The following is a 27,397-nucleotide window of genomic DNA, read 5'->3' as shown; positions in this document are numbered from 1 at the left end:
TGTTGGGATGGGAGTTAACGTCCAGGCAGCCAAAAATACCTATAGGTGCAGAAACGCCCTGTCATTATGGTATGTATAATGGTTTAGGTAAGATTTAAGATAACATTAGTCATAAAACACTGGATTTGTGCCTTAAATTTTACCATTTGCTCTGGCACATCAGTCTTGTGGCAACACGGTTGTCACACACCTGTTTGCTCATTCTGTGTCTTTACAAACCACATCAGAGCCACCTCAGACAATTGAGACACTTTTTTGTTTTTTTTCTGTTGACTGACACATTTTTCATGTCACTGGACACAGGAAACATCACTTTATCGAAAGTTTTTTTGTTGTGGATACCCATAGATACCAATTTGCACTGATTAATTAACTGATTAATTAAACAGCAAACATTTGCCTTATCAATCAAATCATTTTGTTATTCATCCATCAGTGCTTGAGTGCTTGTATCCACATGTGTGTGTGATAGGCTGTGACCCTACAATGAAAACACATGTTGAGAAAGACTGCAGGAAGTTGATTAATGAGAGCTCACGACCCCGTGACCTAAACTGCCGCTACACCCTGCAGGTACCTAGTCTGAGGTCAGCACAAGATTTTACGGCCCGACCCCACCCTATGAGCTCAGCGCTCCTCACCGCAGGGCAGGTGTAAGGGAGAATGCCTCTGCCGACAGTCAGATTCTGCTCCATTTAAAATACACCGCACTACAGACTTATAAGAATAGAAAATATATTTGTTTTTTTTTTTATCTTTATTTTTGCCTTAATTTCCAGTAACAATATACTCTTTTCAATAGTTTGGAGTCTTTTTCATCAGAAATATCAGTAATGTTGTAAAATAGTATTGCAATTTAAAATTATTGTTTATAAATGTAATTTATTTTCAAATGTAATTTATTTTTGTGATCAAAGCATCATTACTCCAGTTTTCAGTGTCACATGATCCTTCAGAAATCATTCTAATTTGCTGATTTGTTGTTCAAATACATTGCTTATGATTACGACAGTTGAGAAAATAAAAGTTGTGCTGCTTAATATTTTTGTGGTAACTGATACAGAAAGTTCAAAACATCAGCATTTATTTATAATCGAAATCTTTTGTAACAGTACAAATGTCTTTACGGACACTTTTGATTAATTTAATGTGTCCGTGTTGAATAAACATATTTTATAAAATACAATAAACACAAAAATAAAAGATATATTATTCTCTTTATGTATTCTCTGAAAAGAAGTTTTTGTAGGAATATTTGTCATAAATAAATAAATGCTTACATTTATATATTAGTGATCTACTAACTCATGATATAAAATTATATATTATAAAATTATATATACAAAAAGTTTTTAAACAGTCTCAGTGTTTTTAAAAGTGTAATTTATTCCTGCAATTTTGAAGCTAAATTTTCTTTAGAAATCATTAGATCCTTTAGAAATCATTGTAATATGCTGATTTGCTGTTCAAGAAACACTTTTTATTGTTATTAACGATATTTAAAACAGTTGAGTACTTTTTTTTTGAGGATTCTTTGATGAATAGAAAGATCCAAAGATTGTTTATCTGAAATAAAAAGCTTTTTAACATTAACTTTTTACTTTTTAACATTAACATTTTACACTATACCATTCAAAAGCTTGAAGTCAGTATAATTATTATTTTTTTAGGGAAAGAAATTATAGAAATTACTATTACTTTTATTTAGCAAGGATGCTTTATATTGATAAAGAGTGATGATAAAGACATTTAAAAAAATCTGCTCAGCTGTTTTCAACATAAAAATAAAAATAAAAGTTTTCTGAGCCACAAATCAGAATATCAGAATGATTTCTGAAGGATCATGTGACTGGAGTAATGATGATAAAAATTCAGCTTTGAAATCACAGAAATAAATTGCATTTTAAAATAGAAAAGTCATTATAAAAATATTTAAAAATTGTACTGTTTTTGCTGTTCTTTGGAACAAATAAATGCAGCTTTAGTGGGCAGAAGAGACTTCTTTTAAAAAAACATTCAAAATCTGACTGTTCAGAAACTACATATAATTACATATAATTTTTTTTTTCCATTAAAGATGACTATCAACCAGGCTCTGTAAAGCAGACCAATAACTGACCCAGTGTGCTCTTTGCCCTCAGGATGTGCCAGAGTTTTGACCTCTGTCTGGTTTATATTACTCTCTGGGGCAGTTTACTCTACAGGTGAGTCACCTGCTGTCTGGACCATAGTCTGACTGACCATTAAAGACTGATGGAGGGTTACAGGTGAGAACAGGAAATGTTGTAATGCTGTGGAGGAAATTACTACTCTTACCAACATTTTGCATGGTAACGATAGTGTTCAGAAAAATACCAGTTACTGCACCTATTGTTTCTAGCCTTAATTCAATTGATAGGTGCCCTGTTTGTTTACGTTTCTAATGTGCTGCACAGCTACTCCAGGAACTTTCCTTCTTTTTTAATGTTAACTTTATTTGTTGTAGTTTTGATCATTAAATTCAGTTGTTTCTGTTCTGCGGTCTAATTGAATTCATATTTTGTTTGCAGGGAGTTTGGTTGACAGGCGATCTGACCAATCAAAACGCTGAATCTGGCATTTTTGTCTGACAAACAAACCAGACATGGGAGTAGATTAACGTCGATGGACTTGAACTTAAAACATGGTGTGTATTGATGTCTTTTCACGGTTCAAACAAGATACCTTCTGATTTCGTTGATTATGTCATGCTTTAACTAGTAAAGAGAAAGAGATGATTGGTTGATGTGCTGTTCGAACTAAGGCGATACAGTGATCTGTCGCAACACCTTAAAGAGCCACAAAACAGTATTTGTTTATTTGTTTCAATTTCTTTTTAAAAAATTACAAAATTTGTAATTGGAGACATTGTTCCATACCCAAAGTAACCTGTTCTGTCTTGTCTGTCAGTAAAATGTCAGTTTTACCTTTGCTGCACAGTGTATTTTTCACCGGGTGAGAACATGATTGAACATGGCTTATCAGATACACCAGCGAAGGGGGGCGTGTCTTTGTGAGTTAGGGATGGGCTGTGACGGTTGAGTAATAACTAGTAATAACTTACTAGTCAATCAAGGGTTTTGCACTTACGTCATGATTTGGTTAGTTACCCGGATGTGCCGCCATGTTGGAGGTACTCGGTAAACAACAGCATGGATTATATGGATTACATGGTAATTTATGCTGTCTAAACCACAGGAAAAACCGTGTGGAAAAGGCTATAACATATAGAAACAGACTTAGCTAGCAGGAAAGGGCACAAATGATGCGAAGAAACACAAATCCTGGTTCAGTTTGGCCAACCACATTTGCCTTGATTTGTTATAACTTTTGGCAGTCTATAGTACTCCAATGAGAAGAAATTCGAGACTTTAAGCAGCAGCCATGGGTGGAACGGCAACAGCATTCCGATGTCATATTGCGCATTTGTGACTTTAACTGCTACTTCTTGACGTTCTGCTGTAGCCGTCTACTATGGGAGAACAGCTGGTTTGCCGTAGTCTTTACAGCGTGAAAGATTAGGTAGATAAATGTTATGTTTTATAGTTTATACCACTGAAATTCCATCAGTATACAATTCTACCATTAGTCTTTCATTTAATCTGTGTCGATATGTTTTAAACTAATTTTTAGCTAATTTTAACGATTTTTTTTATTTGTACAAACATTTGTATACCGTTGGCAACAGCACCTCGGGTACTTAAATAAATGAATGCCGCATTGCGCTGTCTTGTTTATGGTTGCTTAATGATTTTTACGTTCTCTGCTACGGCGGTGTAACAGCTTACAGGTCATCCTAGCCATTCCATTGGAAGCTGTTGCTTAAAGTTCCTATTGTGTTTTTTGAGGAAAATATTTCAGGATTTTTCTCCATATAATGGACTGATATGGTGCCCCGAGTTTGAACTTCCAAAATGCAGTTTAAATGCGGCTTCAAATGATCACAAATGCAGTTGTAAACGATCCCAGCCGGGAAAGAAGGGTCTAGAAACATAAGAGACATAATTTCTTTGCGATTTCTTTTTTTCTTTACGTTTCTTTTGAAACGCGTCATCACAGGCTTGTGAAAAGGGTCCATTATACAGGGCTTTCTTTAGATGATTGGTTCTAAAATTATGTCCTGTATTGTCCAATATCTAGAGTGATATTGCCATACAAGTTACCTATATGTAGCTATTGTTAGTATGTAGCAGCCATATATGTCAGCGAAATATATTTTATTTATATGTGCAAATGAAACCAATATATATACAAATAATCTGTACGTTTGTGTATGTTTTTTTTTTAATGCATGTCTGTATTTTATATTATATGATATTAAAGATGTTTTGATGGGTTTAGGGTGTATGAACATATACATACATAAACATACAAATAAATTCTGCAATGTGTTCGGTGCATGTAAGCAGAACCATATGTGGTTCCTATTTGTCAGTGTCCACTCTGGCAGATGAGATCAGTGTTGGGTGAATTTCCATTTGCTGGATGATGAGCTCATAGTAATTGCAGATTTGTAGACGAACGGTAACATATATTTGGAATGACTGATTTATTGTTAATGCCATTGATCCTGCTCATTGATGTTTATTTTAGGTTACGCTCCTGTTGTAGCAGACTGGTACCAGAGATTCGAGGAGACCGCTGGCCTGATGCCAGGGCACACTGGGAGTCCGTGCAGGGGAGACGCTCCGACGCCACCCTGCTGAGATCCGGTAGGATTACTGTTTACAATAAGATCCATGGGAAATGGTTTTCATTGAGGGTGTGTGAGCTACAGTGTTAAGTCATACATACACACACTATAATCCCAGAGCCATTAACCGCTGCATGCGATGATGGATAGACTCCGTCTAATGAAGCATAATTGACTCCAGATGTGTGACTCAGCTGGTATGTTTACTAATGGTTCACTCACAAACAACAATACACTAAAACCAATAGCAATAAAAATCCTGATGTTTTCGGGGCAGATTGAGGATATCATTGCATAATTATATTGATAACGTAAGTTATCAGATGCAATAGTGAGATCAACCATAATATATGCAAAATATAATTATTAGTTGCATACTGACCACAAAAACACATTTAGACATGAATGTCTGTGTTGACTGTTTTTGAATGTCACTGCGTTATATAACAATATATAAAACTAGGTGGCAAATATAAAGTAAAACAATTTTAAGATGTTCGTTAGGTTTTATATGATAAAAATATGATTATAGATTGGACACTAGGATCATTTGTTAGCAGATGGCTTAATATTTTGTATCTAATTGAATACCGGACAGACGTTAAGTGTGTTTTCATAATACAAAATATTCCATTTCTTTCATCTATGATGAAGAAGATATATAGATAAACAGAAGACTATATTATGGAAAATGTCTCTCTTTTTTATATAATTCTAGAAAATCAACTTAACATACCTTACAAGTATAAAAACCTTTGAAACATTTTTCAAAGTATCTTTGTTGTGATCCGCATATGAGTCATTCAGGTTTAAAATTACATGATTGTGAGTAAATTATTTTTTAATTTTTGGTGAGAACCATCCCTTCCATTGTCCTAAAACATTTTGGTGCCCTTGTAAATATATAGTAAACCATATACCGCTGCACATCTTACAGTCATTAGCTGGGGCATTGCATTGTGAGCAGAAATTTTGTATATTTTATGATCTGCTACTTTCATAGCATGTCTTATCTGAACCTGTTCTGCAGCTGTTCTGCACCTGTTCAGGCTCCTCAATAAATCTTTATTATGACATTTGAAGGCTCATTTCACTGTATCATAGATAAACCAATAAAACATTTAACTGCCCTTAAAGCCATTTGATATGGCATGAGGATTTGTCACGGAAATAAAAGTCAACATGCATAGAAATACATGAAAGCAAAACTGGAAAAGGGAAGTCATGTATAAAAACAATTCTCTTGGGAGCATCAGTTTTATTCTTGGTTAGACATCTAAGATTTACTTCATGGAATAGTTTACTCAAAAACTGAAAATGTTCCAACCCTCTGGCCATCCAAGGTGTAGATGGGTTTGTATTTTCATCAGATGCTCACCAATGGATAGTGAATGGGTGCCGTCAGAATCCAGAGTCCAAACAGCTGATAAAAACATCAAAATATTTCACAAGTAATCAACATCACTCCAGTCCATCAGTTAACGTTTTGTGAAGCAAAAAGATGTTTTTAACTTAAAATTGTTGCTTTCAGCTAAAATGCGAGTCCTTTATCCATAATACTGTTTTTCCCATCAAAGTTGTCTCGTCTGAAACAGGAGAGAAATATACACAGATCAGGTACAGTTTACAAGCAAAAATAGTTGTAAACAGTGAATTTTTATGTTAGAGAACAACAGGGACTAGCTTTGTTTCTTACAAACATGCAGCTTTTCGCTTCACAAGACGTTAATTCATGGTTTGGAGTGGTGTGGATTACATGTGGATTATTGTGATGTTTTTATTAGCTGTTTGGACTCACATTCTGACGGCTCCCATTCTCTGCAGAGGATCCATTGGTGAGCAAGAGATGCAAATTTCTCCAAATCTGTCTTGAGGGTGAGCAAATTTTTAGCATATTTTCCTTTTTGGCGTGAACAATTGACTATAAAACTTAAATTGTAGCTTGTGTGAAAGGTTGACTTTATGATCAAACTTATAATTTTTGCGTGAAAGGCAATAAAATGTTAAAATGTGCACCACCTAGCAACCACCTTACTAACTGCCTATAAACAAGCTTGCAATATGTTAACAACCACTGCACCCTATCTTTATGCTGGCGGGTTTTTGCACAGGCAAGCACCATCTTATTCAGATAATGTAAAAATCTAGTAATTATCATAATACCACAAAATTGTCTTCAGCGCAACAAAGTTTTGTGAGAATCAGTTTGAGCTGGATTAATGTGCAGCGTAATGTGTAATGAGGGCGTTTTGTTTTGAGGGGATGAGTGGTGATTTGGAGATGTTTTTAATTTCCCACCCATGCAGCTCTGTCTAAAGTCTTTCACGTGTGTCACAGACAGCAGAGAACAAAGACGTCTTATCTGCTGCGAAGAGAGTGTGGATTGTCTTTTTTTAACCTTCTCTGTCTCTCTTTTTCTCGCCATCCTCGTTTTGCAACTGCTGCAGCGTGTCGCGCTTTTAACATCCATCAATCAGCTGTTGCATGCCTTGTGTCAACACTCTGCTAATGGCAATGTCTTATGGGATTTTATGGCCAGAGTAAAGTATCCAGAAAATGTTATCTTCTCAGGAATTTATGGGACATAATGAAAAAGTCAAATACAAACTTAGCAGTCAGTCTTCAAACATGCACTTTAGTGCAAAATGACAAGCAAAGAGAAAAGATGAACAGATAGAGGTGGATAAAAACACATGCAATAAACTCATTAAGGCTGCTGGTCTTTGGCTCCTATCATACTTGCATTTTTGAATTTGTGTGATTTAAAGGATTTTTTTTTTTTAAACCAAATTAACATTTTAATCAGTATGTTGCTGTGGTCACTAAGAATTTAAATATATATATATATATATATATATATATATATACACACACACACAGTATAAAGAAGTTTTGCATAAGTTTAATTGTCTTTTATTGTTGGCATTTCAGGTACTGACTCAGTAAAACTGAAAGATTGCTGACATCATCATCTGTCAGCTCAGCATTGATTCATTCTGGAGCAGGAATGGGGTGGAATGGGCCACACAGGGAATGACAGACGCTTAACCCTTACCTCTCCAGGTGACCTCACATTTGTGGATGTTACCTCCAGCAATGTTGATTAAATATGGCATAGTGATTAACAGAACAATGAATAAAAAATATTAAAAGTATACAAAACTGTTTTTAACAATAAATACACAAAGAATGTAGCAAATAAGTTTCATCAATAAAATTATTAATTTAAAAAATAATTTCTTCTGCTAATTGCAAACAGAAACTTGTTTGCCTGAGTAAATAATCATAGTAAGATTTGAATTGCATCATCTTTAAACATAATACTGTCTTTATTATTTATCTGTTATTTATATTAAATTATGTTTAGTTATAATGAATATTTATATATTATTTTATTTTGAAATCTGTATATAAATTACAAAATATATTAAGTATTCTGACAATAAATAGATGACATTTGACTAATATATGAAGGGGGTTGCTCTTTTTAAAAAAAAAATCAAACCATTATTATTATTATTATTTTGCAAGCTTAAATATAATTTTAAAATATATATTTTTTAATTGTCTATATTGTCTTTATTTATTTATTTATTTTTTTGACTCTGTGCATTTCAATATAGAAACACCAAAAATTTGACAGTAGAAAAAAATATATATAAAAATATATATATATATAAATTATAGACTGCATTTTTAATTTCCCAGCACATCCACTTATTTCATAACAGTGAACTATCACTTTAAATGACATATTGAAGAGGAAGTGGCATCATTAACACCTTCCCACAATATCATGTGTTTGTCAAGCATAACACATCAATCTGTCATCAAAAATCCCCAAAAAATATTTAATTTGCTCAATTATAGAAAAGTCATGTCAGATCATGATTGTTAACAGGATAAGCAGTCTTTTCCACCCTGTTAGATTCTCCCCATGCATATGCAAAGTTGCATTCTCTTTCACTTTTTTATCAACGGTTCTGTTTTTGGGAGATGAGGTAATGACAGAAGCGGAATCCTGAACAGAGACTGAGAGCCTAAAACCAGGGCATGTACCAACACGCCCCAATTTTGGTGAAGATGATGCCCACTCATGCTGCACTCCTCCTGTGAGACACTGAAAAACAATTCTAGAGAGAGTCCCGGGACCCAGAGGAGATGATGTTTTCCTCTATAACAAGCACTAAACACAGAACGCTAGGTATAAATTTAATTGGATATTCCCTAAAGTTTGAGCAATGAGCTTGTAGGTCAAGCTGTTTTGGTTCACTTATTCCATGAAGGTGATAAATAGAATATTCTCCATTTTTCCCTTCGAGTAAACAGAGTAATGATGCACAGTGTCTGAAGGAGTGGGTGGAGAATTCAAACAAATGATAGGTCAGCAGCAGTGAGACTGTTTGCTCAGACTCAGAGAGCTTGTAAAGATGGCATAAGTTTGATTTGAACGTTGGCACAGAAGTTTTATTGTTGCCATTTTTTTCTTTCATCCAACCCTCTAAACTCCAGAAAGTTTTTGCCAATAAACAAATAAAAGTATGATACTTAAAAATAACAGTGATAATGTTATTAGAACCCAAAAGTTTGGTTGCTCACAAATAAATACAGAATAAATACAGTAAAAACTTTAAAATTGCGAAATATTATTACAATTTAAAATAACAGTTTTCTATTTGATTATATTTTAAAATGTAATTTATTACTGTGATGCAAAGCTGATTTTCAGAATCCTGAAAAACCTTCAGAAATCATTCTAATATGCTGATTTGCTGCTTTTATATTATCATCTGTGTTGTGCTTAATACATTGACCAAAATTATAGGCGCAACACTTTTGTTTTTGCCCCCATTTTTCATGAGCTGAACTCAAAGCTCATGAAAAGCACAATCAGCCACACAACCACAATACACGTATGGACCTCCACATCCAGCATCTTTACCTTCAAAATCGTCTGAGACCAGCAACCCGGACAGCTGCTGTAACAGAAGTGGCAGAACTGTCAGAAACCGTCTCAGGGAAGCTCATCTGCATGCTCATTGTCCTCATCGGGGTCTCGACCTGACTGCAGTTCGTCGTAACCAACTTGAGTGGGCAAATGCTCACATTCAATGACGTCAGGCACTTTGGAGAGGTGTTTTCTTCACGGATGAATCCAGTTTTCACTGTACAGGGCAGATGGCAGACAGTGTGTATGGCATCATGTGGGTGAGCGGTTTGCTGATGTCAGCGTTGTGGATCGAGTGGCCCATGGTGGTGGTGGGGTTATGGTATGGGCAGGCATATGTTATGGACAACGAACACAGGTGCATTTTATTGATGGCATTTCGAATGCACAGAGATACCTTGATGAGATCCTGAGGCCCATTGTTGTGCCATTCATCCACAACGATCACCTCATGTTGCAACATGATAATGCACAGCCACATGTTGCAAGGATCTGTACACAATTCCTGGAAGCTAAAAACATGCCAGTTCTTGCATGGACAGCATACTCACAGGACATGTCACCCATTGAGCATGTTTGGGATGCTCTGGATTGGCCTATACGACAACGTGTTCCAATTCCTGCCAATATTTCTGTCAAATACAAAGTTAAAAATAATAGCATTATTTTGAAATAGAAATATTTTGATATCATAAATGTCTATCACTTTTGTTGTCTGATTTAATGCATCTTTGCTGAATAAACGTATTAAGTTTGAACAGTAAAATGTCATATCCATTTAAATTATATATGTCTGTATATTTGTGCTTAACAATTGTGGATAATTGTGGTTCTTAACATCTTAACATATCATGTTTTATTGGTTTCATTAATAGCCTCATGTTTGTCATGTACATTGTGTTTTTGCTGAACAGGACCATGCTTTATTCTAGTAAATTGCACATAATTTTATGATCTTGTCACTTTGGCATCCCTTACAGGTTCATCTAGTGGTATCATTATAATCAGCAATAATGTGTATAATGTGTAGGATTATGAGGCTTATCGGTTATTGTTGCTTATTATCTACGAGTAGCCTGGTTTCGCAACTTGGGCTGATGATCTAGAATGAACGAGGCCATTCACCTTGCTGGCATTTCAAGCTCACAATAGCTTGACTAGAATGCATATGAATTGAGATTTGCTGTCTCCTGTTTGTTCAATAGAGACAAGCAACAAGATATTGAGTGTTAATGTTCCATTGAAAGGGACAACAGTAATGGATGTATGCATTTGTAGGGACATGTCCATACCATCCAAGCCCAATTCTACACCTGTGGATCACAGTACCAGCTGGTCACAGCTTACTTTATACATTTTGCTGGTATATTATTATAGGCATATACACCAAAAACTGTGGTGTAGGATTTAATGTTGAAAGAATTTTCACCCAGAAACTGCTAGTAAATTTCACAAATAATTACTAAGAAACGCTAAGTACCACATTGAAATAAACATGAAATTTTTAAGTAGAAAGAAGTACTTTTGAAGTATTTTATTGTAAAACCTACTCCAATAATAAAGTAAGCATAGCAAGATTCACAGGTTTTCATTTGGATCTGGACTGGATCATCTTCAGACATAATACTGTCTTTATGATTTATCAGTAATTTATAGTAAATTATATATAGTTATAATAAGTATTTATATATAATTTTTATAAAACCTACTCCCATTTACTATTGAGTGCAAAACACTGTAGTTCATTTATGTAAGTGAGGATAAAATAATAATAAAATAATAAAGTAAACTGTGACATATTATACCCAAAAATTCTTCATACAGTGGACTTTAAACTTTAAATTACATAATTATATTTCTACTCAATTCATTTTTGTTGTTGTTGTTTTGAAATATGTGACCCTGGACCACAAAACCAGTCATAAGTAGCACAGGTATATTTGTAGCAATAGCCAACAATACGTTCAAAATTATCGATTTTTTTAGTTTATGCCAAAAATCATTAGGATATTAAGTAAAGTCAAAACGTCATTTTTGATATGTAATATCCATTGCTAAGAACTTCATTTGGACAATTTTAAAGGGGAATTTCTCAACATTTTGATTTTCTTACACCCTCAGATTCCAGATTTTGTGTCTAAGCCAAATATTGTCCTATCCTATCCTTATTTAGTTTTCAGATGGTGTATATTCTTTCAGCATACCTTCGGATGTTCTTTCATGTTTAATCTGTGCTGTAACTGGTTAAAGTGGAGGAAATGATCAGCTGACGTTGCTGCTTCTCTTAAACTGAGGTGCCACAGCGATCTGTCACTTCACATTAAACAGCACCAAAATGACATTTTAATGTTTGAATACTGTAATAAAATGAACAGAATTTGAAATCTTAGACTTCATATCAAAAGCAACAAATCACAAAACCTGTGATTTATTGAATGGGACGCATGCTACAATGTTTGTAACTGAAAACTGGATAGACTAATCGATAATTGGGATTTAATAATCAATATTGTTTCGCAAAAATTGGAATCAATTAAAATCAAGAAATCACCCCTACAAAATAACCCCCAACTGGGCAATAATGGCCCCAAAACAGGTGGAAGTATCTTGTATTACCCTTGGAGTCATCTTTGATGTTGTTTCAAATTCACATTATTTTGTGGACAAAGATTGTTTTTCAAAGCAGTCAACTTGAAATACAATATATCAATTTTATTCAAGGACTTTATTTTCCTAACAGAAGTGCTGTTCACATGTGACAAGCTCCAGAGTCCATTAGGACTTGAGTTGAAGAGCCTGTGTCTTTCAAGGGGTCATCGTAGCAGCACTTCCAATGGTTTTATGACTTCTGCCCAGGCAAACGCTCTCACACGTGCAGGAGGACATACAGGAAGGGAGGAGAGAGGTGTCTGACTGGGGCAGTTTTCCTCAAGAGAGATGAAAAGACGCATCCTGCTGAGTCTGAGCTTATTGTCTGCTGAAGTGTTATGGATGTAACCAGGAGTGTTGAAGCTCCAATAAAAACACTGTTCCTCTTTGTCAGGCATGACTTTTAAGATGCTTTTAAAAACAAAAATACTGCTTTGAAAAGTTAGCACTCCTGACAGAGCAACAACCTAAACCAAACTGTTTTATGTTTCAGAAGAAGTGCACTGTTCATTAGGAAGGAAATCCTAACAGTTCCTCTTCAATTCCCCATATTTCCTCAGAGACACACTTAAAATTCATCAGCCGGTGTGGAGCAGAATGATTCGGTTAAACCTCAGCTCTCTGAGGGATATCCTTTATTTCCTCTGAGGCCTCTGTTATCTTGAGACCTTACGTGCTGCGGAGGACAGGAAAGACCATCTGTTCTTCTGCAGGCTCTTTGATGTGGTCAACACCAGCACATCAACCTCATTTTAACACTTATCTGTTTCCCACAACAGCCGTGGAAAAGGCTTTCTGAACTCATCAGGATGTCAAGGCAAGCATCACTATTATTATTGCACATACTTGGAGTTAGGATTTAAACATACGTCTAACTCTTTGGTGTGTAACTTGCCCCACAGTGTTTGTGCCACTCTAGGAACATCTAGTAACCACTACCAGCAAGATTTGTTTCTTCGGACTTTTGCAGACTTTAGCAAGATTTGTTTTCTTCTGAGAATGTAAATATGTAAATTCTTCAAGGCTCTATCAAAACTGGAGTTTTCTGGCTTCTAATCCAGGTTAGTTTAGATCAGACGTGTCTAAAAGTTTAATGAAGGAGGACCTGAGAGTTTTATTTTCTTGCCAAAATAATAAAAAAAATGTTAAAAGAAAAAAGTCATATTTGAAGATATGCTTCAATAGCATGTTTTTTCTCTCTTCTTGTGTTATGGCATGGCATGGGCCCTGATTTGGGCATTTCTGCATTAGATCAATTAAGTGCATCAATTATCTGAATACAAGTTTTAATTTCTTAAAAAAAATGTCTTCAAACTTTTCAGTGGTAGATTATATGTCACATATGTGACTCTGGACCACAAAACCAGTCTTAAGTAGCACGGATATATTTGTTGCAATGGCCAAAAATACATTGTATGAATCAAAATGATCAACTTTTCTTTTATGCCAACAATCATTAGGATATTAAGTACAGATCATGTTCCATGAAGATATTTTGTAAATTTCCTTAACTATTGATTAGTAATATGCATTGCTAAGAACTTCATTTGAACAACTTTAAAGGCAATTTTCTCAGTATTTAGATTTTTGCACAATTAGATTCCATAATTTTAAATAGTTGTATCTCCACCAAATATTGTCCTATATTAATAAACCACAACAGTGGAAAGTTTATTAATTTAGTTTTCAGGTGATTTAAATCTCTTATGACTGGTTTTGTGGTCCAGGGTCACATATATGTATTCCTGACTAGACAATTTCCAGGGAGTGAGCTGGGATTATGGGTGATCCTGGGAAGTTATCTGACCGCTACTGAACATTGGCATGAGAATAGAGCTGGCTAGTTAATCCATTTCCTGTTTTTCTTAAATGGCTTAAAGGAAGTGCTGGAGAAACATCTGGAGGTTGTTTGGAGCTCCTTGCAGGGCAGTAAGAGGGTTAGGAGCCTCGGATGCCTGTAGTCGGGGGGAGAACACCACCTGTCTGGAGCTGTTGACAACGGAGGAACCAAGGATGTGCTCTGACATAATAATCAACTTCCTCTCTCCCAGACACCAAATTTACAGGCAAGCAAAGAGGAAAACAACACATGCATTCATCCACATAAACATTGCATCTTTACATTAAAGGAATAGTTCACCCAAAAAATGAATTCTAATAAACAGTTAATGGTAGCCATTGACTTCATTTGTATGGAATTATAATATATCATCTTTTGTGTTTACAGATGAAACAAACTGATACAGGTTTGGAACAACTTGAGGGTGTGTAAATGATGACAGAGTTTTAATTTTTAAGTGAACTATCCCTTTAACAACCCCCTTGTTGGTGAGATCCACTGTGGATGTGTTTGTGGTCTTTGAGCTTGCTGTGAATTCTTGAACTATTCCCTGCAGTTGTGGCGTAATGCTGGTTACCACAGAAAATAATGTTGCCTCATCCCTCAGTTTTACAGTAAGGCACTTAAAATGGATGTGACCACAGTAAACACTGAAATATTCACTGTTGGAAAACATGTTCAAACATTAAATGTGTTTTGAAATTAGAAGCATTAAATCACACTAGAACGAGACTATTTTCTTGGCTCAAACTCCACAGTTAAATGGGAAAATATGGGTTTTCAAAGTTGTAAAAAAGTATGTTTTAAAACAAAATTTCATGCTTCAGTGTTGCTTGCCATTTCTTTGTGAAACTTTTTATTTCATAGTAAATCCTACACTAAATTTTTCTCAGTCCAGAAGAAGTTCATCCACTTAGAAAGAGCCACACTTTAAATTAGATGATTTAGGCAACTTTAAAGCCCCAAAACAAGCTAAACCAATTAGAACACTGATCCCTGAACAAAATATTTTTAGGATAATTGATCAGTTGTTGTCAGCAGAGCCTAACTTGTACCATTAACATCGCTGTAAGAGCATCAGAGAGCAACAAGCAGTATATGTTGTTGAATTTACCATTATTGCTCTTCATATTCAAACACAGATCTCACAGTGTCCTCTTTCGTCAGTATCTCCTTTACCTCAGCCCCCATTCTCTGGGATACACACACAATCCCACACACAGACACACACTTTCAGGGGGGAGGGGTGGCCGTACCCTTTGTCCTTCTGGTTACTGTACATATGAATGGATGCAGGCAGGGACAGGAACCCCTGAACTCATGAATGTGAATGGAGTCAGGACACCGGCCTGACGAGCAGGTCTCACTGGTTATTAGAAGTGTGTATGTGTGTATGTTCGTCTGTGTAGTGAGGAAATGAGCACTCTGTGGTCAGCTTGTTAAAAAAAATCAGTAGGAGTTTCTGTAGCTCATAAAATCATAGGTTTGATTCCCAGGGAATGCATGAGCGGATAAAATGTAGACCTTCAATGCAATGTAAGTTGCTTTGCAGAAAAGTATCTAAATGTTAATGAGTAGATGTGTCTACTTTTTACTGGAAATGTAAGTTTATATGGGGAAATGCAGGATGTTGCATGTTTGACATGTTTGGCTAAATTATTAGGGTTAATGCATAATACAAAGGTTGGAGCAGGTTTTGAATGTGTGTTGGTTTTCAGAGAGGTTGCCTAAATCATTCTCATCATGGTGGTAAAGACGCCAACGAAATCCCGCCTGTCAACACATTCAATACAAACCTTATATCAGACCCTTCTTTCTCAAAATGCATCTGTGGTTTCCAGGACTGAATGAAATTGTCTTCTTGTTAAGGAAGACCTTATGATCTTATGAGGCATTTCTATTCAAGCAACAGAAGATAAACAGCTTTGAAATCTTGTTTCAGAGTATGTTGACATGTATGGTACTTACACCAATTATGTTTAATTACTTGAGAAAGTATATGAAAAGGTCATGTAAACGCCTTTGAAATTGGATAAATTCATAAACGGTCTATGCAAACCTAACTGGCACACCTAGATGTTTATGTATTACCCTATAATTTAATGCTGCATCAAAACCGGTGGCCAAAAAACTCAAATTCAGCTTCTGACATAAAAAGAATCAAAAAATCGTGAAAATGCTGGGGCTTTAATATAGTAAACTTGTAATAATGTCAATAAAACCCCAACATGTGACCACTCTACTGTTAAAACCAGGAGATTTAACACTCTTCTATAGTGTAGAATGATGAGGGAGAATAGGAGGAGAAAGGGATTCAATCAATACACATCAGGAAGAGATAGGAATAAAGACAGGAAAGTTAGACATATAGGACAAGGGATGAAGAAACAGACAGACGGTTGGAATAGCTATGAATTTTGGTTATCCACAGGAGGCATATTACTCTGAAGGGTTACTGCTGTTATTAGGGATCTCATTATGGCTCAAGTCTTCCATGTACAGTCAACACCCACTGGGACTCCAGCCTCCACTGACCTGGACAGCCTTTGAAAGATTAATCCACATGGATGATTCAGTTTGAACATGCAAAATGATTCCTTGGAGGTTATTTTGATACTGATGTTTAAATAAATGATAATACATTTAACCAAACAAGACTTCAAACACATTCAACTCTTAAATAAAGTTTTAAACTGCCGAAGTATTAATAAACCTAACACCTACAGAGGGGTCCAAAAGTTGCACATATTTGTTTTTTTTTGTTTTTTTTTGGTGAGCAGAAGAGAATTCTTTAAAAAAAACAACCAAAAAAAATCTTACTGTTCAAAAACTTTTGACTGGTAGTGTATGTTAAAAATAAAATCTAAGAAAAAGCAATATATAAACCAAAACATTGCACAAATCTGTTTCCTATATAACTGTAGCACTACACTATTAGCGTGATTATTTGCTGAAACTACTGTGTTGTGTTTAGTTTAAAAGTGTGCTGCTAACTGCTCTATGTCAATGTCACATCTCTAATACAACGTTAACGTGACAGACAAGTGAAACAGGGTTTTTAATGGGGGGTGAGAGATAGAGAGAGAAACCACAAAGGAACAGTGGCCATCCAACAGACGGGTGATAATTAAAGCCAGGATGGCGGGAGGGAGAAAAGCAGAGAGGAGAGGGGGATGCAAGGGTCTCTGCTTTCTTTTAGTGATGAGGTAATCCCCAGTCCAAACACACGGCTGCCCACTGTCATCTGTGTCACAATTCACTGACTGTCCCCCTGTTCAACAGATGTCTCTTCTAGCAGTGCTACAAGTCTCTCTCTATTCACTAGGTCGTTTTTGAGTATTCACAGAGCATGAAACTCTGTCATTGTTGTTTTGCAGCAAAGCTTAACAGGAAGACAATTTCGTACAGTTCTGGAAACCCAGATGCATTTCGAGAAGGAGGGGTCTGAAATGAGGTTTGCATTGAAAGTGCTGACAGGCAGGAGTTTGTAGGCATCTTTACCACCATGATGAGAATGAGTTAGGCGACCTCTCTAAAAAACCAACACGCATATAAAGTTTCAAGAAGAAGGAAAAACAATGCCTTAAGTGTAGGGGGGGTGAAAACTTTTGAATAGAATTTGAAAAGATGTGTACATTTTTCTTATTTTGCCTGAGCATCATCAGAAGATACTTGCATGTTTCCCAGAAGACAAAATAAGTTAAATTTACCCTGGTCTTCAAATTCGAGAATTTTTAACCCCCGGCTCTTAATGCTTTGTTTTTTTCCTTCTGGAGCATCAGTGAGCGTTTCCACCTTCGGTAATAGTTGCATATGAGTCCCTCAGTGCGAAAAGATAGATCTCAAAACCATACAGGCATTGTTGGAAAGGGTTCAAATACACAAAAATGCTAAAAAACCAAAGAAAAAAAATTCAGGTAACAACAGTATTAAGAATAAAGTGTATGTAAACTTTTGAACAGGATATAAATTCAACTATTATTTTGTTTTGTGGACTATATGTAAACATTTTTTATGTGAAATATCTTATTCAGGTCAGTACTAAATAATAACATACATTTTGTATGATCCCTCTCATTTTGGTCAAATAATTAACATTTTGCAGATTCTGCAAGGTGTATGTACATTTTGGACCTCAACTGTATATATGCAAAACCTCCCCAAACCGCTGTGTTACGTATTAAACCTAATAAATTAACCAGACATATCATGGATTTGACATTTTGAGGATGCAACATCCTGCATATCCCCATATAAACGTACATTTCCAGTCAAAAGTTTGGACACATTAACTCATTAACATTTATGTATTTGGCAGACACATTTCTGCAAAGTTACACAAATATCTAGGTGTGCCAGTTAGGTTTTGCATAGACCATTTATGACTTTTATCCAATTTTTAAAGGCGTTTGCATGACCTTTTCGCATACATTCTCAAGTAATTAAACATAATTGGTTTAAGTACCATATATGTGAACATACAAGATTTCAGAGCTGTTTATCATGCTGTTGTGTTGCATGAATAGGACTGCCTCATATGATGTCACATTATTAAAGCATGTTACGAGTCAACAGCACAACAGAAAGGCACAGGATTGTAGATCTGGGTCAGATAGTTATCATGGCATGATTTATAAAATTATTAGTAAAAATGATTTTAAAAATGAAACAACTAATATGCTAAATATTACAACAAGCAGCAGAGGTAAGCAGTGAATTAAGGTTTGTCACACAGAGCCAATTCAACTCATTTAGATGGCTAAAAGCATTGGAAGGTCAAGGCTAGAGGCCAAACTGTGAAAGAAAGGTTTGGGAGTGTGTGGTCATGACCTCTATGTTGAACCTGTTGACTAGCTCCATTGTAAGGCATCAGGGTGTGTGAGATGATCCAGCTAGACAGCTGGTGGAGGTGAATGCAAACACAGGGTCAGGCTTGCTGGCCTTGACCCAGTGTCAAAGAAAAACAGTGTGACCTATGCTCTGTCTTTAATCTCTTATGTCTTCAGTCACAGATGCAACTCAGTCTGAGACAATCAAGATTACAACATGATTTTTGGGTTTTAGGACACTATGCACTTAGGAAATTAGTGTTCATCTCATCTCAGAATAAATTAACAATACATTTTTTTTTTTACTATCAGGTGTTGCATTGTTAGACTTGCAAGTTCAAAGTTAATTATTAACACAGCAATACATATTAATCTGCATTAAGATTATTTGGTTAATTAGATGCAAAATTGTAAGATAAATACAACAAAGCAGGCCAAGTGCAATTAATTAGAAAAGAAATTGAGGAGAAAAAGAAAAACAGTGCTTGCCTAACAGGTGCTTCTTGGATAAATCCACTTCCCAGAGCCAGAAATATTCCTAAAATACATGCTCATTTGAGCTGAAGGGGTATTTGTTCATTGCCATGGTGATGAGACCAAGCAGAGCAGTAAAATGTAAGTAAAAGTTGATGAAATTCTAGAGTCTGTTAGAGAGTTAAGCTCCTTTCAACCCAGACTAGCAAAGATAAAACACATCCAGGGGCCCAAGGACCATCTGGTCTTCACCTGTGTTGAGTGTATTCAGAAGCTTAAACCCCATTCCAACCTCTGTGACACTACAGGAATTTTAATAGAGATTGTGAGACTGAGTAAAAGAATTAGATTTAGAGATTGTCCAGTCTTTGATGTCTGTTTTAATGCTCATCTTTCATTGCCTGTTGCTTTAACTGTTTTTTTTTTTTCTTTTCCTTAACAGCTCTCCTCCTTCAAAGCCTTGTTCAGATAAATCCATATCGTGCAGAGATTAATAAAAAACAATAGTGGTCCTGTCTATGGATCTGATCTTGTAGGGATAAAAAGCCTACACACGATACAAGCACAAGCCTAGGTGGGGCAATGGACTCTTGAAAACTCTGGTACAATAAAAATAATTAATTAAAGTTCCAAACCTAATCATTCAGTCCTGTCAATCATCATTATGAGCCTATGTAAGCAGCAGTAATTGTGCTGTCCCGGTGGGAATTACAGCGTCCCTCCACCTCCCCATCTCCACTGCTAAATGTGATGCTGGACCACAAAACCAGTCATAAGGGTCAGTTTTTTGAAATTGAGATTTCTACATCATCTGAAAGCTGAATAAATAATCTTTTCATTGATGTATTGTTTGTTAGAACAATATTTGGCCGAGATACAACTATTTGAAAATCTGGAATCTAAAGGTGCAAAAACATCTAAATATTGAGAAAATCGTTTCAGGATCTTTCATCATATAATGGACTGGTATGGTGCCCCGATTTTGAACTTCCAAAATACAGTTTAAATGCGGCTTCAAACGATCCCAAATGCGGTTGTAAATGATCCCAGTCTAGGAAGAAGAGCCTATTTTCATTTTAAAAAAAAAATACAATTTAAATACTTTTTAATTTCAAACGCTCGTCTTGTCTTGCTCTCCCTGAACTCTGTGTATTCTGGTTCAAGACAGTTAGGGTATGTTGAAAAACTCCAATCGTATTTTCTCCCTCAACTTCAAAAATAATTTCAAAATCATCCTACATCACTGCAGAAGTACTGACCCAGTCTTTGCAAAGTGAACATGCAAAGAAGATCAAACACCCTTAACAAAAAAGGTAAAACAGCGATATAGGATGATTTTGAAGTTAAGGGAGAACATGAGATGGGACTTTTTTTGACATACCCTAACTTCGTGAACCGGAAAAACACAGTTCAGGCAGAGCGAGACAAGATGAGTGTTTGATATTAAAAAGTATATAAATTGTATTATTTTTATGAAAATAAAGGATCGTTGCACTAAAGACCCTTCTTCCTCGGCTGGGATTGTTTACAACCACATTTTGGATCACTTGAATTTTGCACTATACTTGAATGGACAATATGGATAAGAAAGTAAAGGAAAACATCTTTAAATAATATGATAAAAATGAATTATTTTAAGAGAAAAATAAGATGCACAGCTTAAATGTACATGAAAAGGCAACATTTTTATTGAGTTACATCAAGTACAGTTATATTCCCAAAGCAGTTTTTCATTGTGCTATTTACAGTTTTGATTACAGGTAATTTTGTAAAGATATTCAAAGACTTTATTTACAGTATAGAGCAGGGGTGGCCAACATTGGTCCTGAAGTGCCACAGTACTGCAGAGTTTAGCTCCAACCCTAATCAATTACACCTGAACAAGCTAATCAAGGTATAAGAGTTACTAGAAAGCTACAGGCAGATGAGTTTTAATCAACATTGGAGCAAAACTCTGCAGGACTGTGGCTCTCTAGGACCGAGGTTGACCACCCCTGATTGGTGGTGTTGAGAAGTCCAAATCTTTTTAGCATGAAATATGACAGAATTGCTCAAGTATTATGCTCAAGAAGTATTCTTGGTAAAGTTGGGTGGAGATCAGTGATTGGGTTTGGCCATTACAGCACATTGCATCTTTGGATTGGCATCTCCAAATACTCTTACAAGTTTGCTTGGATCACAAGTGCAAGTGAACCATGACCAGTCTAAGTCTGTTAAAAATGGCTCCATGTGAGTCCCAAATTTCAGATGAAGGTAAAAGGTTTACTTGACAGGATCCACCCTAAGCTTTAGTGAAGCTACACCAAAGTCATAACCTTGAGTGATGCTGGCTGAAAGCGGCGGATCTTCTTCTTCAGTGCTCTGGAAGCTTTGATGCGACAGGCTGCTGGTTCTGAGCGATGGTGTTGCTGAAGAGAAAAGCCCGCTGCCGTGGTCCCCATCGCAGCCTGAGCCCACACTAAACCGCTTTCATCTTCCTCTTCTTCCTCCAATAGGTCTTCCTCATCCAGTGAGAGACTGCTGTCTGAGTCTGAGGCCGTCTGAGAGCCCTGACTGGACTCGCTGTCTCCAAAACGATTTGTGGTGTAGTCGCTCATCTCTCCATCACTGCTTGCTGCGATAGTAGAGTGAAAGAGCGATGCACACTCTGCAGAGTACTCCGAAAACTCTGACTCGCAACGAGGAGGGTAGCGGCTGGAGACTGGAGCTGCCGGATATCTAGATTCCAAGTAACTGAAGTAAGAGGAGGTGGAGAGCGAGTGGGGAAGGGCTCGTGGAGGACAACCCCATTGACCTGAGCGAGGCCTAGCACTAACACTCCTTACGATGGCCCCCTTTCGAGAGTTTAACATCTCTTTGGGTCTCTGGGTATGGAGAGTTGGGGGCAAGGGGATCTCGGAGGTGGAAGTCCATTTCCGAGAACTCTGTTTCTTTTTGGCTTGGTCTAGAGGAAGGTGCACAGGTTCAGGGGGTTTACGAGACTTGGTGGACTTGGAGGTTTGGCTCTGGATGCAGTGCGAGTTGAAAAGTCCATTACAACTGCAATCTGAGCAAGAGTTAATCTGGGACTCTTCCAGATTTGTTACTCTCCCTTTGCATGAGCTGGACTGCTTTAAGTCAGCTCGGGCTTTGGTGCAAAACTCTCGAGACAAGTGTTTTTGCTGCTGTTTCTTTGCTGAAGGCTTCTCAGAGCTCTTCTTTTTCAGTTTTACAGATTTAGTTTTCTTGTCTGCCTGTCGCACTTTGACCCTCTGAGACCCTGCGGGAACAAACTGTGCATGGACAAATTCTGATTGAGGTGTGCCACCCTTATCACCAAGAGAAGTTCTACCGTCTTCTCTTCTAAAGGTAAAACTTGATCTCCTCTCAACTGGCTTGGGGATCATAGATGACTCCTTGGAAAAATGTCCACTCCCTTTGTCTGAGAATCCATTCTCAGATTCAATACCAGCCTTGCTTGTGGCATTCTTTATGGGAAAGTAATTCTTTTGGAGATCCATGGAAGGTGCTGGGTGTGTGCCCTGGCGCAATATCTGGACTTCAGTTCTTTCGGAATTGGGCTCCAACACCGGTGCATTCCTCTGCTGCTGATTGCTGTTTAATGCTGAAGATGTTTTTGCAGTCTCCAGTGCATTTTCTAAGGGCATTGTTATTTGTTGAAGAGATCCTTGAAGTTGAGGACAATTCAGATGTCCGTAGGACATATCTTGGGTTCTGGGTCTTTGCTCCTGTATTCTGCTAACAGTGTCGTTTCTTTTTATGCTATTTGACAGGTTTATCTTACTGGAGCTACGCTGTAGTAGTTTGTTGATGTATCCAGCAGACCTGGAATTAGTGGAACCTTCAATTGGGTTTTGGGTTTCCTCTTCAAGATCCACTCCAGGCATTCCATCAAGTGCTCCTGGATTTCCCTGATCAGTGGTGCAACTGAAGATGGGGCTTTGTAATGCCACAGCATGCAGTGGACTGGGGTAACAGTACACTTCTGTCCCATTGTTAGACACCAGGTTACTCTGGTATTTGGGGTCTACTGATGGGTTTTGGGGGCTACCACAAGGGGTGGAGCTCTTCACATCAGTGGATTTGAAGGAGCCAAATCCAGGTGGAATCATTCGGTCAAGGTCCCCTGAAAGAAAATTACAGTTCAGAATCTGGTTAGTGCCTACAACAAGATTCTGCCCATATATCCCATAGTTCTTGGTTCAAAATTGACCTAAAGGACACATTTTCATGCTTACCGGTGGAAACAGGTCTTTGTCTTGCTCTTTCTGCTCGAGCCGATGTGGTTCGTATACAACTGCTTCCAAGTTTCACTCCTGATCGTGGTGTATCAGACTGGGCAGTGCTTTCATCAGCAGAACAACGGCGGGACACGCCAGTCTGTCTGGAACCACTACGGCCATGTGGCGCACATGAGGTGGAGAGATGAGGAAGCAGACTGGATTGAGATGAGGAGGAAAGACTCTCACTGTAGACGGAGGTGCAAGAATTGGAAAGAGAGCCTGAACCACCATCACTGAGTTCGTAGAACCCTGGGAGTAGAAATTAGCACTGTTAAGCCAGTGTACATTTTTAAAGGTGAAGTGTGTTATTTATCACTGTTATGTCCAACACACTGAAGCCATTTAAACAGTTTACAGTTCCATTTGGTCTTGGGAAATGGAGCAGAAATTACACTCTTTACCATGAAGTGAAATGTGAATTGGTTTAGTCACCTGAGCTGGGTCTGCTGTCACTCTCTAGGTGTTCAGTGGATGCTTTGCACACATCCAGTTTCAGGTCATTGATCTGTTGATCCAGCTGCTGGAGATGAGTCTTCAATCCCACATCCTGTTTGCGTAGACGTGTCTGCAGGTACAAAACACACATTCAAATATATCGGTTGCAGCATGTTAAATTGCAACACCTACAACCCTGCAACTGCAAAACCTCCACCTTTATATCATGCATCATATTTAGTACATTTATTAACCACATGTGCAGACTTGTATATAAACTCAGTGTTCATGTTACAAATACTAAGATGAAAGTTTGAGAACTGCAATAAAGCACAGTAGAGCTAAGTGTTACTTGTTGAGCTATTCTTAACTCTGATTCCAAACTAACCACAGAAGAACATGGAAAACTGGATGCTTCCAGACGTTTAATGGCTGATATGACTCCTGCTGTTATACGACGTAGACAAGAGGAGAAAAGACAGAGAGAGGAAGCAAATAAAGAAGGAGAGCAGTTGACTATTAACTAGGCAAGGATAAAGGGTAGCCCGGGGGAAGTGCTGTAAGATTACTAATCTCTCTCCTGGAGAGGAACACAAACTATTGTGTAGAGCAAACGTATAGGAACCAGAGGAAATGGCATGCCAATACAGTGCATCTATACGGGTTGACTGTAAACCAGCTTTGCAAAGTAAAGAGTCACACCTGTGCCAAACTATGACGGCACACAAATTTTAATCTGTCTTCTTTGTACTTGCCGGTTAGTGAAAGAGAACAATGAGGAACGCTAATCCAATTTTATCTGAGGGTATTACTGTAAACTACGGTTGTGTGGATAATGCAGCCAGTTAAAACAAACCACTTAAACTGAGAAAATCCTTATTAATAATATGGTTAACATTATAACGGAGGGTTTTCTTTAGGATTTTTCTTGCAACCTGGTACTGATATTTGAATAAATAAGAAGATAGACCCGCCAGATGTTTTCTCAGGGTTCCTAGACATTTTGACGAATGAATCCTTTCTTTTTAAAGATTGCAAAATGAGCAATTTCTAGCTGATGAATATATAATATAGAGCAGAGCATAACTAGAAAAGTATTTCACTACGAAAACTTTCAGGAAATGTACTTATATTTTATTTAGTTTTGTTAATTATAGAAATGTACTTAAAAACAACATGTCAGCACACATACATCCACTTAAGGTGGAGCTTTTTTTGTAGATGATATCAGCTGTGCAATTTCCTTGGTTGGAAAAAGAGATTGCATTTCATGATGGTGTAAGAACGCAGTATTAAAGTGTCTATAGACCAAATTCACTTTGACCGTCGAGCATTAGAAGGGTTCAACAAAAGTCCAAAAGGTTCAAACGTGCATCGGCTACGGGGTCAAATCTGTGTCGCCGACCGGGCCACAGTTCCTCTGTTGCCATTCTCATTAAATTGGGTTAATCATCAGAAACGGACTGGCCCCCCTCAGAGCCCTTGATTTATGACCCCTTACTATATGACCCCCAGCTGAGCCTGTGATTCTGCAATGGATTCAGTCATCAAGGGCACTGCCGAACCATGCACAAAATACACCAATGACTCCTCATTACAGTAAAAAATCTCATTTGCTGCTAGAAAACCACTCAATAATGTAAGAACTGACTAAATCACAGAAAACATTGGGTAGCTCTTTCTATATTTATTACAAATGATCACGTCAGAGCTGTTTTTCGTTAACATTTGTAACCAAAATTTATATTAACGTGTGAAGTGTTTTAAAGGAGTCATTTGTGTATTTTACATGGTTTTGTCAGCTTTGTATGAAAGAATAAACTGTCTTGATGTGGTGAGCATTTTTTAATTGGCTGGTGTAAACAGTCATATGACTAGAGCTGTTTAATCCAGTTTGCTTCTGTAAGAAGATGTCTTTATCAAAGCTCTATAAAAGTAAGGCAAATAAGATATATAAAATATATTTGATACATATAATAATTAAATGCTTATTATCTATTATTATTAATGTGAATAAAAATGATTTAACTCACTGATTCAGTTTTTTTTTTTTTTTACTAATAAATGCAAAGTAAATTTAAATATGCATTTATGCTTGAATCTTTTTGTTGCCTGTTAGCCAAAAAATAAATAAATAAACCACCAAACCACATACTTTCAGCAAAATTATTAATAAGATGTCTCACCAGCTGTTGCTTGAGTAGACTAAGTGTTGCCTCCAGTCTCAGTTCCTCTGTGCTCACTTTCTCGTGTTTTGATGTCTCAGGCTCCTCTCTGTTCAGGGTCAGAGCCCAGTGCACCATGGCACTTTGTTTGTCCCGGAGAAAATGCAGCTCTTGCAGACCGGCCAGCGCTGCGTGCAGTCTCTCTCCTGTCCTCCCCCCGGTCCATTCCTGCAGCTGCGGTCAGCACACCTGACCCAGGTATTTTTCTTCCCAACATTATCAGACTTGCTGTTTAGACATTTCCAGAGAGGCGAGAGAATAACGAGATCCGCTATGTGTCTGAGCTTGTCCAGTGTGCGTCCTAGTGTGAATCAACTATTGTGTTTGGACGAAGCCACTGAGTGTATACAGTACCTGTACAACCCCGCCCACCACCGCGCTGACCACGGAAACCCCGCCCATCGCTGGCTGATTGGCGGACATTGACTGAGGCTGATCAGTGAATTTGCCAATCTTGCTTTGGTAAACGTCGAGGACGTGAATTTTAATGAGGTTACGTGATCAAACGCTCGAAGCAGTAAATCCAGCAAAAGTAAAAAAAAAATAAATAAATAAATAAATAGTGTAAAATTATTAGTATCAGGATTCGGTCACGTAGATTTCTTAAGACTCTGCATCTTAGAAAAATAACTCATAAAAAGAGTTATTCATAACAAACACAAATTTATTTGAAATCCAGGTTAAACTGTATACGTTTTAATATGTATTTATACTTTTATGTACATACACAATAAATCAATAGCTTAAACGAACTTCGTTTGAACAATTAGCCACTGGCGCCCTCTTGCGTACGATGCCTGACTTACAGAAAACCTGAAAAATCCTTTTATAAACGTTGATCTTTACAAGTACAATGGAAACATTTTAACACTAACCGGAAAAAGTGAAGTGCTGTTATTATGGTTTTAAACTGACCATAATGCATGTCTGTATAATGACTTTCCAAGAGCTGAAGGACTTTTTTTATTATGTGGACCTTCCTTTGTTCATTTCACTAAAGGTA

At 37.0% G+C, this 27,397-nt stretch overlaps 1 protein-coding gene and 1 long non-coding RNA gene across 2 annotated transcripts; one reads left to right on the top strand and one right to left on the bottom strand.

The window, feature by feature from the left end:
• The first annotated feature begins 1,692 nt into the window (after positions 1–1,692).
• Positions 1,693–7,791, top strand: LOC127175061 (uncharacterized). Its single transcript, XR_007828936.1, has 4 exons — positions 1,693–2,204; positions 2,550–2,665; positions 4,612–4,730; positions 7,643–7,791. It is a non-coding gene; the product is annotated as an uncharacterized LOC127175061 (long non-coding RNA).
• Positions 7,792–21,144: 13,353 nt separating this feature from the next.
• On the bottom strand, positions 21,145–26,704 carry dact2 (dishevelled-binding antagonist of beta-catenin 2). The gene is given in 5 exon segments (XM_051125219.1): positions 21,145–23,577; positions 23,690–23,983; positions 24,167–24,299; positions 26,356–26,550; positions 26,552–26,704. Coding segments are annotated over 5 exon segments (2,511 nt in total). The 5' UTR covers positions 26,612–26,704; the 3' UTR covers positions 21,145–21,748.
• Between the last annotated feature and the right edge of the window lie 693 nt (positions 26,705–27,397).

Source organism: Labeo rohita, chromosome 13 (assembly GCF_022985175.1).
Source record: "Labeo rohita strain BAU-BD-2019 chromosome 13, IGBB_LRoh.1.0, whole genome shotgun sequence".
In the NCBI taxonomy this organism is placed as follows: Eukaryota; Metazoa; Chordata; class Actinopteri; order Cypriniformes; family Cyprinidae; genus Labeo; species Labeo rohita.
This window is presented reverse-complemented; position numbering and strand designations above follow the sequence as displayed.